We start from the raw sequence: 20871 nt of genomic DNA, 5'->3' as shown, positions 1-20871 counted from the left end.
ACAAAAGAGTTAAAATTTAATTTTTCATATGGTTTAATTTTTAAACCACAACATGATCACACATGGATAAGCAAAGCATATCATTCTGAAATTTCAGAATAAAGAAGAATTTGCTAAGAGCTTACAGAAATAAAAAACAGCACTGGCATGGGAGATCAGAATGGTTTCAGGCCACCAAAGAAATAAAGAAAGAAAACAAACAAACAAAAACTCCTAACAAATAAAAGTGGAGCAATGTTTTCATAATTCTAAAGAAAATAGCTTCTAACAAAATTCTGCTGCTGCTGCTGCTAAGTCACTTCAGTCATGTCTGACTCCGTGTGACCCCATAGACGGCAACCCACCAGGCTCCCCCGTCCTGGGATTCTCCAGGCAAGAATACTGGAGTGGGTTGCCATTTCCTTCTCCAATGCAGGAAAGTGAAAGTGAAGTTGCTCAGTCATGTCCGACTCTTCGAGACCCCATGGACTGCAGCCTACCAGGCTCCTCCATCCATGGGATTTTCCAGGCAAAAGTACTGGAGTGGGGTGCCACTGCCTTCTCCGAACAAAATTTTGCACCCATCTAAACTATCAAATGTAATAACAGAGTAAACATAAACAGTTTCAAAAATCTACCTCCTAAGCATTCTTTTCCCAAGAAGCTAATAGAATGTGTGTCACCAAAATAAAGTAGTAAATCATAATGAAGCCGTAAGATTCAGCAAACACAGCACCAATCCAGGAGTGAGGCAAAGAAAAACTCAAGATAATGGTAAAGAAATCCAAAGAAGACACCTTTATAAAAGGAAGAAAAAGAACTAAACTAAACTAGACTGTTATAGGTCACAAGGCTCCTGGAAAGTACTATTGAAAAAGATAAAAATAATGACCTGAATCATGTCTTGGGAAAAGATTTAAACAGATGACAGAATGCGGGGGCTGAATTAGTAAGTATACAAAAGATATATACATAAAATTTAAAAATTAACTCCAGGAAAAACAAAAAATCATGCAGGAAATGAAAAGCAGTCATAACATGCTATATATCTTGGAAGTGATTAGCATTTACAAAGTAAACACTGAATATTAACTGAGCCAGAATTATGATATAGTCCTATTAGAAGGCATGGAGAAAAGTACATGCACACCCACGTGTGAAAAAACTAAATCCTCATCTTCCATGGTGTGAAGGAAAAGGTTATGCCTGAAAAATTAAGAGCAAGCAATTGAACATTTTATTCAAAGACGTGAATTAGCCAAGAGTTGAAAATGGTTGCCTCAAGCAAGAGGGAAATAAAAGAGTACACTTCTCTTAAGAAGCCCACAGAGTTCTTTAAAAATGTCCATGCAAAACATTTACAGTTAAAATTTGTCAAATCCTTCACTAATCTAACCTGCTATGGTTGGTATTAGATAGATTCCTGTAACAAAGTGTGCCTGTAAGACTGTATGTAGCCTGTTAAATTAGTCAGTGTCTCATTTTGTCAAAAGTTAAGGAAATTTAGGTGTAATAAAGTCACTGACATGAGAACTTAAATAAATAAAATTTTAAAAAATAATAAAAATGTCTACATGTTAAAAATAAAAACTTACCAACTTAAAAATTATATACAAAAGAATACAAGTCAGTACTACTCAAAAGTGACTGCCAGTCTGCAATGAGATAAGGCACTTGTACCAGAACATAAATCAACTACATCAGTGAGAACATTGCTGACATTTTTTCCATAGCAAGATCTTCTTGATGAAAGCAGCAAGGCCTTGATTTACATTCTGCCTCGAGCTCCTTATATCATATCAAACCATTCTGAGGACTGGTATAGGTCAAAGGTCAGCAGACTTTTTCTGTAAAGGGCCAGATAACAAATATTTTAGGCTTTGCAGGCCACATGGTCTCTGTCACTTCTCACCTCTGCCACCACACCACAAAAACAGCTCCAGACAATATGTAAATGAGGAGACGTGGCTATGTTCCAATTTACTCACGATACTGAAATCTGAATTTCATATAATTCCAACGTGCCACAAACCCTTCTTTCTACATAAAATCCATGCTTAGCTCACAGACCACACAAAAACAATGGTGGGCCATATTTGGCCCATGGGCCAGTCTGCCAACACTCACAATTGACAGTATGATCAACTTTTTCTTTCATAGTAATTTCATCTAGTATGTGTGTTTTTCCTTCTTTTTATGCTTTTTCCTGTTTTAAAAACAAAAATAATCCTGAAGGAGTTAAAAAAATTCAGTGAAAACCTTTTTCTCTCTACCCCCTGAATAGGCCTATATCTGAATGATCTAAATTTATGTTTAGGATACTACAGGATCCTTAATCAAATGGCTCTTATAGAGATAATCTCTATTCTGGCATTGTAAAAAATAAAACTTCATTGTAATAAAAAAAAAAAGGCTCACTTTGTTTTAAAATAAAAAAGACAAAAATAGATTCTGAGATCCTGGATTTTTTCAAAACAGAAGGAATGTTCTATTTGTCCTAAAGCTTTCCTTTTTCAAGTTACCAATAAAATCATACTCAGGATAAACGTAAAGCTGCTGGCTCAATCATCTAATCCTTTAGATGAAGAATTTTCTTCAGCAATGCCTTATTTTCCCATGTAGCCAAGGTCCAAAACCCTTTCAATCTTCCAGGTTTCTCTACCAATTCAGTTTCAACTGAGGAGGGGCTCGTAGGGACAGTACAGTGTAACGAGACTCTCCCAAGGGTCATCTGTATCACTAGAGTTGTGATGATAGTGAAAAATGCAAGGCCTGCCTCCTTGGTGAGCGAATGGTCATGCTTTCCTTGTGTAGCTATGTCCTTCTATAGTCTTAGGACAGATTACAGGAAAACATAAACACAAATTCCAATCGGCAGCGCAGCTATGTCCAAGTTCCCAAGCTGGTGTGGTCCTCACACAGAGAAGCAGCGGTCCATTCTGATCTGCATCAAGATGTGAAAGACACATATGGAGAACCCAAGCAGGAGCTCCTTCAACTAACGTCCACTGAAAGGCACAATTGCAGTTAACCTGACAGCTGGTGTAGAGACAGACCATCTACTAGGAGAGAAAAGGGGCCGCTTGAGCGCTCAGTGACCTACTGCTCTGGGCACCATAAAAGAGAAAGTGAAGAAATTCAGTCAATTCCTTGGAGACTTGTTAAAATTTTACCATTCTAAGAGAAAGCATTCCAAAATTTTTCAGGCTGACAGTGCCACCTAGTGGCTCTCCACCTTAAACTCTCCGTTGGACATTTAGGACAGTCCCTGGATAGTTAAATATCCAAGGATATTTTAAGTCCATTATGACAAAGCTTCCAGCATGTCTTGCCAAAAGTAAAAATAAGTTAAAAACATTAGCAATTTTGGGAAAGCAAGGTCTACTATAGGTTCTACCGCTCAAGGTACCAAACCCTGCGATGAAGTTTTTTCAAAAAAAAAAACAACACTTTTACAGCACTGCTGCAGGATCTAAACAATCTATTCAGCAGTTCAGTTCCTTCAGAGAAATCCATCGCAGCAAAGTGGGGAGCCCTCAGAAAAACACATCACAACAGAAAACATTCAAAACCACAAAAACACTCCACATTAGAAAAAAATCAAAAACCACAAGACTCTCAAAACAGAAAGAAGAGAAATTTGAGGTCTTATAACCTTGGGCATAAGAAATCTAAGAGAGGGAGTCCCCTGGAGACCTAGTCGTTAGGACTCAGTGCTTTCACTGCCAGGGCCGGGGTTCAAGTCCTGGTGAGAACTAAGATCCTGCAAGCTGCGCAGCACAGACAAAAAAAAAAAGGCAAGCAAGAAAGAAAGCAATCTAAGAGAATGTTATTTGCTAAGCAGACAGACAGAATCTCTAGCATATGAGAGATTTCAAAGGGTCAAGGTGCACAATTTTAACCCATTAATTTCTAATGAAGTTATGCAAATCTACAGCAGAAATTTACATTCTTACAGTTTCCAAGTTCCGTACAACAAACACACCCGTGCAGGCAATCACGCACACACACATGCACGCATCAGTGCTTTGCCTTGCCAGAGAAACGCTTCAGCCCTTGACTGATTATTCAGATCTCTGTATTATCACTAGCCTGACAGCGTGCACAGTGCAGCGCCAGATGCTGAGATGACTCACCTTGGCAACAAACTGTTTGTCCTTTTGGTCCAAATTAGCAGTGGGAGCCACGTAGTCTCTCCATATTCTCAGCCTGCGCTCCTTGGCAAACCTGGCAACAAAGCAAGGATTCAGATCACTCAGAGGGACTAAGGCAGCGACAGAATCCACCATCATCACAGGAGCAAAACCCTACCCTATCTCACAGACAAGGCACCAGGAGAAAAGGCTAATCAGACCAGCACAAAGTGTGACCGCCACAAGGCAAACTATACAGCACCTGCATATATGCCATACACCCACGGCTGACAGGCTGCGGTCTGGGCACACCCTTTTTCAAGCCTGGAAAGTACAAGTCCACCTTGCTAATTAATTTGCTCTTTGGTGTATCAAGTACCTCTTTAAAAAAAAAAATTTATTTTAATTGGAGGCTAATTACTTTACAATATTATACTGGTTTTGCCATACATCAACATGAATCCGCCACGGGTGTACACGTGCTCCCCATCCTGAACCCCCCTCCCACCTCCCTCCCCATACCATCCCTCTGGGTCATCCCAGTGCACCAGCCCTGAGCATCCTGCATCATGCATTGAACCTGGACTGGCGATCCATTTCACATATGATACTATACATGTTTCAATGCCATTCTCCCAAATCATCCCACCCTCGCCTTCTCCCACAGAGTCCAAAAGACTGTTCTATACACCTGTGTCTCTTTTGCTGTCTCGCATACAGGGTTATCGTTACCATCTTTCTAAATTCCATATATATGCGTTAGTATACTATATTGGTGTTTTTCTTTCTGGCTTACTTCACTCTGTATAATAGACTCTAGTTTTATCCACCTCATTAGAACTGATTCAAATGCATTATTTTAAATAGCTGTGTAATATTCCATTGTGTATATGTACCACAGCTTTCTTATCCATTTGTCTGCTGATGGACATCTAGGTTGCTTCCATGTCCTGGCTATTATAAACAGTGCTGCGATGAACATTGGGGTACACGTGTCTCTTTCAATTCTGGTTTCCTCGGTGTGTATGCCCAGCAGTGGGACTGCTGGGTCGTATGGCAGTTCTATTTCCAGTTTTTTAAGGAATCTCCACACTGTTCTCCATAGTGGCTGTACTAGTTTGCATTCCCACCAACAGTGTAAGAGGGTTCCCTTTTCTCCACACCCTCTCCAGCATTTATTGCTTGTAGACTTTTGGATTGCAGCCATTCTAACTGGTGTGAAACGGTACCTCTTGAGTGATTCCTAAATGCCGGGTGACAGACAAACTGCTCTCTTAAGTTGGAGGGAACAGCGCACACATCTAACAAAAGTATTTTTAAGAAGCATAAGCCTGCTCATTTCTATTTGCATTATAAAAAAGGTCGTTGTTCACTCAGTCGAGTCTGACTGACTCTTTGCAACCCCATGGCCTGCAGCACACCAGGCTTCCCTGTCTTTCAGTATCTCCTGGAGTTTGTTCAACCTCTTATCCATTGAGTTGGTGATGCTACAAAGATTGAGTAGGATATAGTCATTGTGCTCTGAGTTCTCTGCTTGATTATGAAAGACAAACATTCTTCAAAAATAAAAGAGCACTGTGACCCCCGCAGTGGTCCAGTGGTTAAGACTCCACGCTGCCAGTACAGGGGGCATGGGTTCAATTCCTAGTCAGGAAACTAAGATCCCATATACCACACAGAGTGGCCAAAAGATTTAAAAAAATAATAATAAAATGAATGCATAAGGAAATATTTAAATATATAAAAAGGTTATTAGCTACCCAAATCCCACATGGAAAACATGAACAAAATGGTCACTATAGTGCATCTAATGAGGAATAAGAATGGACAATAATCCAGCAGAATTTAAACAAAAGTTAAAAAATCAAGTTGGTAAACATTTGTTTTAGAGCACAAAGCCCAGAAAAGACTTTTTGAGTCAGAGTAAGAGAGGGACAGGGAATATGTGCAAACATTTACATATATACATACACACACACACATATATTTTATATCAGTGAAAAACTGTCAAAGTATTTATTTAGAAATAAAAGGATGTAGGGCAAAGGAACTATTAAACTGTTATTTCTGAAAATGGTATTACAGCTTTTCAAAGCAGTGCAAAAATGAGAAAAGACAAAAGCAGCATGTTGTAGGTGTAAAAACACGTGAAATACCTCAATAGAGATTTACCGACAATGCGAGCGAGTGCTAACACAGCATGCAAAACAGTAGGCAAGTAATCATATCACTGAAATATGATCTGCATTCCTTGGTCTAAATCTGCTTTTTAATGATGAGCCATCTTAAAAATCTCCTGTAGATGTTATAAAACATGTAGAAGGCACCGTCACTGTAACTCACTTTCTTCAAAGAGAGGAGGGAGCTTAAAGAACGCAAAAAGAATCATCAACCAAAATAATAATTTAGAAAAACAGACCTATAGGATATTCTGAACAATGGCAACAACAACAAAAAAATGTAGCATCACAAAATAGTCAGAGATATTTGGAAAGCTGTGCTTGATACACATATTGTATCTTTTGAATTTAACTGCGGAACATAAAAAGACTAAACAATGTATACAATCACTGTTTTTTCCAAGTATCTACCTTTGTCAGGTATGCCATATTAAATGGCCCAGATTAAAATCTATTTTTATAAAAAGTTCCGAGTATTTCTGCTTACAAGTAGAGAAGGCTGTAAGAGACCTAAGAAAGGAGAAATTCAATTCATGTTCTTGCACACCTCTTCGTCATGTGCCTCAAAGGCAAAAACCTGTAAACTCTATGACTCTGAAATAAACCACACGGGCTTGAGTGGAATGTCACCAGTGATCCCGGCCTTCTACCTAAACATATCCTGGGAGGCAGTGGGTGCGACTTTATGAACATCATCTCTATTCATCTATCTGCTTCATTTTTTTCCACCTGGAGACTCATGTTCACCTATACCTGGAAACACCTGAAATGGCCACTGATCTTTGGCATATCCATTATCATTTTTCTAGGAATCAGTTATTGCTCCATCTGCTTTAACTATGGGGCACCTAGCCAAAAACACGACACCTTACAGTTGTATTAGCATTTATAACTACAGCATACAGTTCGATAAATTAGGGCATCAGGCTTTGCAGCAACATTGATAGTCTTATTTAGGGACCCACAGGCTCTGTCTTTCCATCATACACTTGGCTCCAGCCTGCATGTCAGGAAGGAGCCAATAAGTTATTTCATTGTCCTCAAATAAGCCTCAAGTTTATTTCATTTCCAATGCCTAAAACCTGAAATCTAAGTGAGAGGCTTGGAAAAAAAAGTGAACTGAAAACATTAATAAAGCAAATCAGGTGACCAATAATGTTTGAGTGAAAAATCAGTAGACAGCCCTGAATTACACTGAACCCGGAGACTGTAAGCCAGTCATTCCTCTACGAGATCCCAGCTTCTTCTGGAATTTCCCCAATCCTTTACATTGACATGGTTGGGTGAGAGAAGATCCTGAGGTCCCTTCCCCTGGAGTCCCCTACACCTAGATCCTTGGCTAGAAGGCTTCCCCGACAAGCCTTACCTCTCAGCTGCCCTCAGCTTTTCTGCGCCCCGTGTGTAGACTGCAATCGACCAATCCACACAGCGGGCAAAACCTTCCTTCAGGAGCAGCTCTGTGATGTTGCCGTTCTGAAAAATAAGGGAGGCACAGATTAGATTCGGTTGCAAGGGAATCCATTTCTCTTGATTTCTGACGTGATTAACATAGCCACAATCTATTTTGTAGTTAAAAAAAAAAATGAAGTAGAGTCATTTCTCTCATGAAGAAACCAGCCCTATGAGGGGAGATGCTGTTCTGTGATTCCCTTCAACGGCCCTGGCTTCATATCCCCACAGCACCCAGCACAGTAACTCGCACTTAACAGGGGTAGGATAAATGTTAGTGGCATTGAATGGAATTGGCATTTCAATAGCTCTTCTTGTGGACAGAGGATGTTAATCTTCAGTGGAGATTATACCTTATTATTTCCTTCCCTGAGATCAGCATTTACTCCCCTTTTCATAAGGGGAGAGCCAAAGAACAGGCTGAGTAAGGGAATAACTACAGTTATATTTTGCCCGGTGAATTACAATTCACATTCTACAGTGACACAGAGCCATCTGGCAGGGCTCTGGCAGACAGCGAGCACTTCAGAAGAAACAGACATGACCTTGGCACATTCCAAACCAAGCCTCCCAGCCTTCCACAACTGCCATCATGGAAGAATTCTCTAGCCAAAGAAGAACAGTAGTTTATTCTGGTACTGAATATGGATTACAATAATGACAATTTATTTAAACTAGGGTGTTAAAAAGCAATTTCCCATCCAAGAATATCCCACCTACCAAAGTATACACTAGGGTAAAACTCCCAGTAGTCAGAACTATAAGATCTTAACCTACTTCCTACTCAAAAGCAACATTAGGCAGCAACTGAATAAGGCTTGGGACACAGTTTTTCCAAAGGAGGAGTTCCTCATGACAGTTCTACCCATACAGTAAGTCCCCTACCTGTGAACCTTCAAGTTTCAAACTTTCAATGATGTGAACGTGCGTTTGCATGTCCAGCCATGAACGTTAGTTCACGGGTTTGGCGTACACCGTCACATGCGTGCATCCCTACAAGGGGCTGTGCTTTTGTGTACTTTATTGTACAGTACTGTATAGAGTACAGGAATACAGTATCTTCATTTCAAGCCCAGGACATCTGGAAAGAGGCATAAAAGCTAGCAGCATATAGCCAATTGTGTTACTTGGGTACCAAGGCTAACTTTGTTGTACTTACAAACAAATTAGACTTAACAAATACACTCTCAGAACTGAACTCCTTCCTCTATGGGGGACTTACTGTACTCCAAATAGCTAACCTACTTGCAAACCTCACCAATCCCATTCTATAAGTTCTACTGCCACTTCTTAACTGATGTGGCAGCCTCCACCTTTCTTACTGGCAATCTTTAGGACTAGCATCTGGGAAAATAGGTGCAAGCGTCCTTCCTCCCCTTATAAACCCAACCACAACTGAGATTAGTTTTCTAAAAGTACAAAGTTGCAAATCTGTCCAATTCTATCAGAGAACGGATAACTCCCTAAAAAGGTCTCAAAGTCAGTAGATGATAACCCTACCAAGATACTTCAATGGCTCCTAAACACAGAGAGGAAGAACAGAAGCCAAATGCAGCTCTTCAAACCCCAAGTGGACCCCCGCCCTGCGTGGGCCAGTCTGCCAGGCTCACTCACCGGGTGCAGAATTGTACCCAGAATGTTCTGGTTGTGGCAGCTCTCCAGGATGATCTGGACATCTCTCTGAAGCAGTCGAGACTCAGTAAAAAATTTGGCTTCTGCAGCAAAAGGTTCTGGTGTTTCACTTCCATCCGCTTCCCGTCGAAAAGTTGGGCACTAAAGCACAAGTAAGGCGGGCGCGTGGGTGCTGGGCATGCTCAGCCCACAGGGTACGATCCAACAGCACAAGCCCACAAAGCTGGGCTGGGAAAGGTGTCCAATGAGGTCTTCCAACCCTTCTAAAAACATACTGATAAAAAGCAACTGGAAATATCATCCCCTCAGCCTTCTTGGTAAATAAAATAAAAACTCATGACAACATGGGGAAAATCATTAATTACACTTGAAAATGACCCCTTTCCAAGAAGAGATTCACCAGTGCCTCACTTTAAATCCCTGATTTTTTTCTTTAATCAAAATGGCTATTTTACATTAAGAGAACACACTCGGCAAACTTTAGTTTAATAAGTGCGTGCTTATTTGCTCAGTTGTGTCCGACTCTTTGCGATCCCATGGACTGGCTTCCCTTTCCCTCCTCTTTAGGTTTCAACCATCTCTGCACAGCCCACTCCAAACAGACTCTGAGTACTTAAAACAGTCTTATTTGATCTAATTAGAACTGCACCACTGCCAAGTTTAAAGTACTCCAGTCAATGTTAACAGCCCATACTAGAAAGAAATGGTATGGACGAAGTCCCCCCATCACTGAACACTTCCATGAACCACCCTGTAGCCCAGCGCATGAGCTGACCTTGATCCCTGACAGCATGACCGTGACCAGGTAGTAATCTGGCAGGAGCAGGGCCCTGACCACACTGCCGTCCCGCACGTGCTCGATGATAGCTGCAGGACAGAACAAACGGCTTGAGTGACACAGGTCGTGCCAAGGAGAAACAACGCCCCATAAACTGCCTGGAGCACAGTTCCTCTTCCCAAATCCGGAGAAAGCCCCACTCTGGGAGGTGACAAAGCACCAGCAGACCACGAGTGTTCACACAGACTTCTGCCCAAACTACTCCAGGAGGATTTGGTTCAAACCAACTGCTACATCTTTTGAACCTTCTGGGACCTCTTGGCCCATACCTAAGCTCTGTTATCTGTAAGCCAGGTTGCTCACCTGTATACTGAGTGCCTGGCAAAAACTAACAATAATTCAGGATTGGTAATCATTTTATTTTACTGAGTCTGCAAGTTAATAAGGTCTCAAAGTAGAACTGAGAACTATATAGTGTGTGTGGGGGCGTGTGTGCATGCATAAATGTTTAGATATATAAAGAATATATATTTCTACCTTGAAGTTTTAGAGGTGGTATTTAGAGATAGCCATTTTTTAGAGAAAACAGGAAGCTCCCCCGTGTGCAAAATTACCAGCAATTTACTACTCTGTAGCAGCAAAGGACTAATCTCTGCAAAATACATTTGATGCATATATGAACTGGATGGAAAGCTCCCTTCCAAAATACCATGGTGTTGTTTTACCCTTAACAATTCTCCACGGGTACTAAAGTAGAATCAGTTTTATTAACCTCAAGGAGCTCGACGGCAAATAGAGAGAAATCACCCTGAGTCATATCTGTCTTTCCCCGACAGCCTCACCATTGACAGGCTTCTGGTGGTGAGAGTCCACGAAGTGCCTTGGGTTCTCAATGGTATACTTGAGGTCCCGGATAGTATGTGAACCGTTCCCCTCACTCCACATCCCTTTCTTAGATGCTTTCGCTTGCTCCTCGCATTCTGCAAGCCGGTTCTGCTCAGGACTGGGACGTGAAAAAGAAGAAACAAGTGTGGTTAATGAGTTCACGAGAGAAATATCAGGGTCATCTTTGATTCTGGGTTTCTACAGCATCTTCTCTGCTTGGAAAAAACAAAGCAATTGTTTCAGACCCAGGCCTGTAACCAGAAACCTACCAGGAATGTAACTTCCAGATTCCAGATTTATTCCCTCCAACAAAAGACTCAATTGTAACAGCATTTAATGAGAATATCTGAAGACCACCCTTCTCAGTACTGCCACCATGAGTGATTACAAGAGAACAAGTTGGTGGCTTACAAGGGAGCCACTCCAGGTGGGAGAGTTTCATTTAACCATCCCAGATTCAGGAACTAGAATCCAGGCAGACCTCAGCTGGATACAGTGCAGCGCAAGTGACTAAGAATCACCCTCACTCCTTGTCATCTGCAGAACAGGACTGGGGAATACAGAACGATGATCATTTTTACAGACAATGTCACCCCAACACTACTTACACATGCCATACGGCCAGCTAAGCAAACGCAGTTTGAAGATGGACGACTCTTTCATCAGACAAGAAACCGAACTATGCACAAGAGCAGAAACCCAGTAGACAGACCACTCACCCCCTCCCCCTCCAAAAAAAAAAGCCATCAAAAACAACCAAACCCAGAAATGGCTCTACTCTTCACTCTCTCATCTGTATTTGAGCTGAAGTGAACACTGGAAAGCCTTTCCACAATGTCAACACCTCGTTCTACCAACAGGCATCTAGAGAAACTGACCCTCCCACCTTGATCAGTAGGGATTTTCAACAGGGAGCATGACCTACAATTTCTCAAACCAGAAGTCTTCAGTACGGCTCTTTCCCTCCTCCCCATTAAAAAAAGAAGAAGAAGGAAAAAAAAAAGACAATTATCATCTTCAGAGATCCAAATTTTCTGTCAGAATTTGACGGGGGTGGTGGCAGGGCGGGGGGAATGTAGCTTGAGATAGAAGCAAAAACACTGAAACTGAGAAAAGAAGTCAAGACAACTTTGGAGTAAAAAAAGACTGGGACTCCTGAAGGGATTTCTTTGTTGAGGTGGTACAATACTGCTGTAGGCTTTTTTATAATTCTTCATTCTGGCTGCAAACTGGATTCCAAAAAACACTGCAACAGTAAAAATGCCAGCAACTGTCCTTAAAATACAGCTTCAGCATGCTTCCATACACAGCACCTAAGACAAGCATCAGAATTCAACAAATCCCCACATGCTCACTCACACTCCAATCAGGAGCTCTAGCCAACGACTTCTGAGTTGGAAAGGATCAGAGAACTCTAGGATGAATGACTTGATCACAAAGAAGGGTGCAAATTGTACATTTTGGTCTTTGCTCATCCCTATTATTGGCATAGTTCATGCAAATATTTATCTAAAGCTTCTACAGTTACAGTCATAATATAACATGGACTTAATGATTTAAACAGCAGGAATTCCCTGACCTTCCAGTGGTTAGGACTCAGCACTTTCACTGCTGTGGCCCAGGTTCAATCCTTGGTCAGGGAACTAAGATCCCATAAGCCATCTGTCCAAAAAAATAATAGCCAAACAGCATCTACAGCATCCAAATTACTGATGCAGCTTACCACTTTTCAGAGACTAATGTGCTAGTTAAAGCCAGCTCCAACCCCCATCCCTCTGAGGTGCCAACACTGATGAACTTGAACCTGATATATCAACTATAAACCTGACATTGTTGTTTAGTCACTTGTGTCTGACTCTGTGACCCCACAACCTGTAGCCCACCAGGCTCCTCTGTCCATGGAATTTCCCAGGCAAGAATACCGGAGTGGGCTGCCATTTCCTTCTCCAGGGGATCTTTCCAATGCAAGGATCGAACCAGGGTCTCCCGCAATGCAGGCAGATTCTTTACCACCTGAGTCACCTGGAAGTCCATTAACCTAACACTCATTTCTAACGAATTCACACTGCTATTAACAACAAACACATTCACCTTATTACTAAAGTATCTACAGATCCATAAGCTAAAACAGACATAAAAGGCTTGGGAGAGACAGAAATTTTCCCTGAAAACAGAACCACTCAGCCCCTGTCAGTTTTCCTATATTCCAAGCAGCAGGTGTTGCTTTGAATTTTATTTATTCACTCTGCTTTATCCTGCATTTACTTAACCTTGTATACCTGATATAATATTGTACATCTATTTGTTGATTGGTTTGTTGTTTGTCTCCTGGTTAAATCGTTAGCAGAAGCTAAGTGTCTTTGTTCACTGCCATATTCACAGTGCCTAGAACATAGCCTGGCATACATGCTCAATAAATACTGGGGAATGGATAGATAAATACTCTGGAACCGAATATCAATGGTATAAGAAACAAGCCTACTGACTCTTATGATATGAAGCATGGCACCTCTTTGTCGCTAAGCAAAGAAGTTTTTGATCACACATACCAAATGCCATTCACAAATGCAGAGAAACCTCCTCACTCAGAACAATACACACCTATACCTGGGCAGGGATGTTCTTTTAGAAGACAGGAGAACACTTGATATTACCCATTTTATGTCAGGGGGCAGGAATGAAAATGCATCAAAGCGAGTGTGGAGTCCACTCCCCCAGCTCTCATGGTGGAGAGGGAAGAACTCTGAGAGTCAGAAGAGCAGCGGAGACTTACTTGTTAGCTCTCATGCCTTCTCTCCGGGTGGCCAAGCCCTCTGCAACCAGTGATTCTGCAATGTTTTCCCCATTGGTATCTGACAAGGAAAAAAAAGAGACATGAATCTTGGGTCTAAATCCATCTCCAATAGCAAAAGGGCTCTACTGGGACCACTTTTACCCTCCGCTCTTCAAGGAATAATGTTACCCACTAACTGGACAAGGCAGCAGGCTGGGGTTGGGTTTTTCAGAGAACCTCTTCTCCCTCAAAATGTCTCATCTCTAGGACCCAGAGATACATCTTCTCTGGGCTTATTTTTTAGTGTATCTCCCAAGCCAAAGGCAATCTCAGGAACTCCAGGAGACTGACGGGAAAGCAAGGCACAAGTAGCAGCCAGGGAGAGGATAAATAACACTGACCTAAGGAGGAGAGGCTGGTGCCCAATACAAACGCTGCCACTTCACAGCTCTCTCTGCGCCTCAGTCACATACTCACCCATAAAATGGGAAGAGTGCCTGTCTAGATGGGTTCTTAGGGAATTCAATGTGTGTAAATCGCCAAGTGCAGTGCCAAGCACACAGCAGGAATGCAAACAACAGAATCCAAAGGCAGCCCCCACACCTGCACAATCAGATGGCAGAGACACTTAGGGTGGCCCATTTATGTTTTACACCAGAGTCCAGTCCCTCTCAGGATGTCCCATTCTCCAGGAGACCACCAAGACAAGCTACATCATTTGATAAACACACTCTCGTGTTCTTAAGAGATGCAAGGGAGAGAGTCCAGACTTCCAATCTCACACAGCAGCCTTCAGAGCAGGCAAGAAAAATGAAGTGAAACAAAAAACACAACCCGATTAGGTTCCACCTGGGCACCAGGACCATTAACTGCATTTCCATGCCACCGAAAAAGCTTTTAGGCTTGGTGTATTCTCTTAAATCTCTGCTTGTCAGCCAAAACGATAAAAGAAGACATCTATGAGGGAATCACCACATAAAAATCTTTAATATAGCAGAGAACAAGCTCCTCGATAAACTGAAACACAGCAGTCTAGCTGATAGGTAACATCAGCATAGAATAAAATTCTGTAAGATTTATATTCAGTATGCCATGCATTCATTGAATTCTGCAAGCAACAAGAAGTCTACATACTAGGCCCAAACCCAACCTAAATGCCCTGCCATTAGCCCTGTCCAAATTTCTGAGGCAAATCATAAGCCCCCTTTTCTAGCACACACACAAAAGGTTGAGATGAATGCTGTGCATACAAAGAAAGTTCAGGTTCTGAAGCTGAATGTGAATCACAAGAACCTTTGCACTGGAATTACTGCTGAGGCCAGACACAGAAGCACACAGCTATCTGCCATCAATAAATATTACACTGATTCTTTCAGAGCAACAGGAATAATCCCACAGAGTGGGAAGTCAAAAGGAAGAACTCCACAATTATGGGAAAAGTTGAGCAGTAAGGTATCAACAGGTCAGTGCGTAGAAAGAACGAAGGCAAGGTACAAAGAAGGTGAATGGCCATAAAACCAGCCGGTCAACAGCAACCCCGATAGCTCTCAGACAGCTCCTTGGCACAGAGCACTCTGAAAGGGCTGTTGGCTGGCTCATTTCTAAATGAGTTGATTGCTCCTTCAAAAGGGAGAAAAACACAATTCTCTGGGCCAAACTCCCAAAGAAGGCAACAAAATGTTATGGATACAGTACTGAAAACGGGGAATCTGTAGGACAGAGATACAATACTCGCTTATTACTAATCAAAGTACAAATCTGATCAAGTCACAGTTGGGGCTGGTATTCGGAATAGGTGGGTGACTATATTTTCCCCACAATTTGAAGATTAATCAATCATCTTTGCCTTTAAAAAAAAAAAGTTCTAGGTTAACCACACATTCTCATATTCTTTTATTCTCCTCCATCATAAAAAGAGTATTCACAGGAGAATTCCCTGGAGGTCCAGTAGCTAGGCCCCCATACCCTCACTGCCAGGGTCCCAAGTTCAATCTCTGGTTAGAGAACTAAGATCCCATAAGCTACACAGCACAGCCAAAAACAAACAAAAACCCAGCAGCCACGTGAACCAGAATTTACTGTGCAGCACACAGAATTATATTCAATATCCTGTCATAGTCTATAATGGGAAGAGTCAGAAGCTACATACCTGAAGCATAATACTGTAAGTCAACTACAGTTAAATGGATATTTCAATCCATCTACATATAGCAAAAAAGAGTAGCCACAAAACAGGATAAATGTGTGAACGCTAATTAATTAGCTGAAGCACTTTCATTGCAGTTGGCACTGAGAGTTAGTTAAAATAACTGAGTGAAAATATTAAACTTTAAGCCATTAAGCCATTGAAACTGAAAGATGCAGATAATTTCAAAATCACTCTTAGTAAATACTTATCAATCATCTCCTATGTGCCAGGTTTTATCAAATCAAACAGTGCATTATTAACATGCTAAATTATATCCATTCCATCACGTGGATCAGTTTAAACAGCAAATTCCTAAATACAACTTTAAATTTTACATGGCAGTGCCCCTTAGCAACTAAGCCCATGTGCTGCAACTACTGAGCTCTCACTCTAGAGCCTATGCTCCACAACAAAAGAAGCCTCCTCAGTGAGAAGTCTGTGTACCGCAACAAAGAGTAGACCCTGCTCATCACTAGAGAAAGCCCATGCAACAACAACAAAGACCCTGCACATCCGAAAATATTAAATAAATAAATAAAATTAAATTCCAAATGGCAGCTACAGTTAAACAGCTAAACCACAGGCCTATGTGTGTGCACACACAAATATATTTACTGAGTGCATACTCTGTCCTTGGAGAAGGAAGCAGCAACCCACTCCAGTACTCCTGCCAGGAGAGTCCCATGGACAGAGGACCCTGGCGGGCTACAGTCCATGGCGTCACAAACAGTCAGACGCGACTTAGAGACTAAAAACAACAAGTAAGAGTACACAGTAGAAGAGCCAGGAACCTACATCATACCACTCTGGAGCCTGTGTTCTTTCCACTCCATTATAAATCGTGTGGCCTGCAGAAAACCACAAGCCCTAAACAAATCATGCTTTCTTAAAGAGAAAAGAAAGGAGAGGAAGAGCCACAAGACAGATAAAGGAAATAGAAGATGCAATAGGAAATCTATAGGAATTCAATTAGCACCCTGACCTAGAAGCACAGAGCCAATGAGTTCGACAGGCTGATGGCCTGCATATGGAGAAAACGAATACTACACTGTCCACACACATCTAAACCAAGGCAGGAAAGCAGGCACAGGATGAACAAGGAGCAAGCGGATTAGGGCCATTCCTCTGCACCTACGTACCCCGAGTTCTGCACCCTCCCAGTAAGACCCACAGCCGACCGTCCACAGCCACCTCCACCAGGTGAAAACTGACCTTGGGAGAAACTTTAGACTAGGAGAAAAACGAGCCCTTTTGCCCTTGCTACTCACCTTTTCCAAGGTAGATCATGCCATACTCTCGCCCCTGCGGAGTCTTGTTTTCTATCGTGAAGCATACTTCTTTCCCAATCAGCTTCTTCCGAAGGAACTCTCGAGCAGGAAATGCCCAGGGCTGAAAGACAGAACCACCACGTTCAGGAGCCAGGCCGGTTTCACACTACACAGTCAACACCCAAGCAACTTCACTCCTTCAACAACCTGGCAAACACACTAGGCCCTGAGGAGAAGGAAAAAATGAAACACACACAGCCCGGCTCACTTGCTGCTGCTGCTGCTGCTAAGTTGCTTCAGTCGTGTCTGACTCTGTGCGACCCCATAGACGGCAGCCCACCAGGCTCCCCTGTCCCTGGGATTCTCCAGGCAAGAACGCTGGAGTGGGTTGCCATTTCCTTCTCCAATGCATGAAAGTGAAAAGTGAAAATCAAGTCACTCAGTTGTGTCCAACTCTTAGCGACCCCATGGACTGCAGCCTACCAGGCTCCTCCGTCCATGGGAGTTTCCAGGCAAGAGTACTGGAGTGGGGGCTCACACACTTAGGGGCTCCTAAAAAATGAAGGTCTAATTGTTGCTGTAACTTGCACCAGCCCAAAAAACAGGCACCATGGTTTCCAGTCACCAGCACTAGGACTTTCCTCACCTCCAAAACTGTCTTATTCCAAACTACAGTTTACTTCTTACTTAGTAACAGGCCCCGGTAAGGGATCAGCTTGACAACGGTGATTCTTTCCTCTCACCCGTTAAAGACCCTGACACAGGGCTGAGCCACACATCCACAGTGGGTACAAACAGAGCCCCCGTGTGATTTGAAGATGCTGTGCAAAAGGATGGTTTTGCCTCATCACCTTGGGGATGGTACAGACAAAGGGAAATGTCTCTTCTGAAGAAGCACTGTTGCAGTCAGGGGTCACGAGCACTTGAATTTGCAGTCTGGACCCAGCTTGGTGCCCTAAGTTCCCTTAGAACAGAAATGAGGAAGGAGAGGGTAAGAGTTCAAGGAGGACATGATCTGCAGAAGTTCACGGGCAGAAACAATTAACATACAAAAGGGCAGGGTGGTATATAATATGCACGCGCTACGACCTCCTGGAGCCTCAAAACATGGGCTCTGCATAGTAAAGGCAAAACAGTCCATCACTGACCGGAAAAGGAAGCATCTGCCTACCTTTTCAGTCCATGAAGATTATTCCATGGGGTGAGCCAAGAAGCTTTTCTAGAAGAAAAACATCCATGACTTCCCAGAAACCAGAATCCAATTTAAAGGTGGCAGTCCACCAACCTGCTGGGCCCGTGTTCACAAAACCAGTACTGTCAGCCAACACCAACTGTGGACAGTTCTGGGAAGAACTAATCCTGAGTAAGTGCTCTTAAAGACACAAAAACAAGCCTGCTCACTCATTTAACGCACTCTTCTCAAAGCACCAATAAGCAAAAGAGCCAACCACTCAAAGGCAATATGGAGCTCACCATATTTTTATCTCCTGTTTCCACCCTTTGTCCCGTACCACAATAATGGAAGTAGATACCTGTAACCAAAGAGAGTCTCATGACTGATAATGAGCCCAAATACCAGCCACATCACAGACACAAATACTAAACCAATTAACAGAGCCTTGCACATTTTTATCACCTTAGTCACTTACTCTAAAAACATCCTCGGCCATAGATCGAATGTCTAGGCTTCAGTTTTTGTGTGTTTTTAGGCTTCAGTTTTGAGTACTACACTAATACCCAAAGTTCAGTAATACACTGCTTCCCCAAATGAAGAGCTCTAACAAAACAAAGTGCCCCAAAGGAAGCCAAGGCTTCGTTAAAATTCATTTATCAAGGGCTAGTTCACAAAGAAATAGCTAACCCCTATGGGGGAACTTCCATTTCCTACCAACTAGGCAGGATTACCAAAAGCTTTTAAGGCTTGCAGAAGGAGCACCCTTCTCTCAGGACTTGTTTCACAGCTGGTCAGTCACTGGGCAGCAAGAGAAAGCCACACCAGAGGTCCCGAGAAGGACATATAACTTATCCTGGAAGGAAAATGATCTAGCTTCTTTAATCTTCCAGCCTTTGCAAGTTGTATTCCATCCAGGGTTGGACAAATTCAATAACTGGACAAGGTACGGGCCAGGAAGGGAGGCAATTGGGATATTCAGGGAAGCAACTGACCACATGACTGCTCCCAATGCAACAGAGCACTCCAGGAGACAGTCCTGTCCACAGAGAGGACAGTCAGCAGAAGGCTACCCCATGGAGAAGGCTATCGCAACAGTGCCCCCCAGAACCACTCTATATATAGGGAAGCTGACTCAAAGCATTCATCCACCACTTCCCGGGTGGCTCAGTGGTAAAGAATCCGCCTGCCAGTGCAGGAGACGCAGGTTCAATCCCTGACTCAGGAAGATTCCCCTGGAGTAGGAAATAGCAATCCAGTATTCCTGCCTGGAGAATCCCATGGACAGAGGAGCCTAGCAGGCTACAGTCCATGGGGTCACAAAGAGTTGGGCAGGACTGAGCATGCACAGGTTCATCCACACGGCCCACAATGGCCCCATACGAAGAACCACTGTGATCTCGTCGAGTGATGTCCCAGAGCTCTATCTACAAAGCAATGGCTGTTAAGTGGCTGATTCTCAAAACTGCCTCTTCCCTTCAGAATGCCCAATAGCAGGTGATCTAGCAGTTTGCTCTCCTAGACCCACACAAAGTTCTGGTGCCTACCGTGATGAATGGAATTTTAATTCCCATTTTTTCTTTGCACCAGGTAGACTCCTAAACTACTGAAACAACATTAAATCCCACAACAACATAAGACCTCAAAGCCAGCTAGTCCACCATCCCCCTGTACCACCTGTGTATGTAATTAATCCCTCTCTGGCCCAGCCACCTCACCGTCCCAACTTGCAAAGGCTCCACTGAACGCACAACGACTGTGACGTTCATTTCTGTACTTCGTATGAAACCAATGTACAGCTTCACACATAATGAGAGCATAATAAATCTGTGGGAAACAAATATATAATTCCCACAGTGGCTGTAAATGCAGTGTCCAGGCTGCCTAGAGTAGCCAGGCAACGCCAGGAATTAGCCTGGAGCTGGCAGTGGTGGCTGGGGACACGTAGCAGGGCTGCTTTCATTGCCACAGAGCTCAGGAGAGAGCTAAGTTTCTTTGAAAGCAGACATGAAAGAAGGCAGAGAATAATCAAGGGTACGGTATTTGGGACAGTGACACAAAGGGAAGCAAATGGGCAAAAACGTTCTTGACTCTGAATGCGAAAAAAAAACTAGACCTGCTCCAAAACAATGGAAAGCCCGAGAGAAAGCCTTGCCACGTTCCACAATCTACTGATCCTCAAAAGGAGGTGCTTGGGGTCTTTCTCCTTGTTATCCACTGAAATGCTTCCTCACTGGATACCTGCTTCATGCCAGGCACTGACTAGGCAGAAAAACACTGATATGAGAGAAGGTCCCTCCCCTCGAGGAGCTGCCAATCTAGTAAAGAGACACAGGAGCACTGAGCAGGATGACAGCACCAAAAGGGGATAATGAAAGGAGATGTGAGGAGGGACTTGTCAGGGAGCTAGATCTTAGCAGATGATAGGTGATCAC

At 42.8% G+C, this 20871-nt stretch overlaps 1 protein-coding gene across 1 annotated transcript in view; it reads right to left on the bottom strand.

The window, feature by feature from the left end:
- Positions 1 to 20871, bottom strand: part of SND1 (staphylococcal nuclease and tudor domain containing 1) — a 422171-nt gene that overhangs the window by 365604 nt on the left and 35696 nt on the right. The window contains 7 exon segments of the mRNA NM_205784.1: positions 4116 to 4206; positions 7659 to 7765; positions 9356 to 9514; positions 10149 to 10240; positions 10994 to 11154; positions 13810 to 13888; positions 17266 to 17386. Of these exon segments, the coding sequence (NP_991353.1) occupies positions 4116 to 4206; positions 7659 to 7765; positions 9356 to 9514; positions 10149 to 10240; positions 10994 to 11154; positions 13810 to 13888; positions 17266 to 17386 (810 nt within the window).

This window comes from Bos taurus, chromosome 4 (genome assembly GCF_002263795.3).
Source record: "Bos taurus isolate L1 Dominette 01449 registration number 42190680 breed Hereford chromosome 4, ARS-UCD2.0, whole genome shotgun sequence".
NCBI lineage: Eukaryota > Metazoa > Chordata > Mammalia > Artiodactyla > Bovidae > Bos > Bos taurus.
This window is presented reverse-complemented; position numbering and strand designations above follow the sequence as displayed.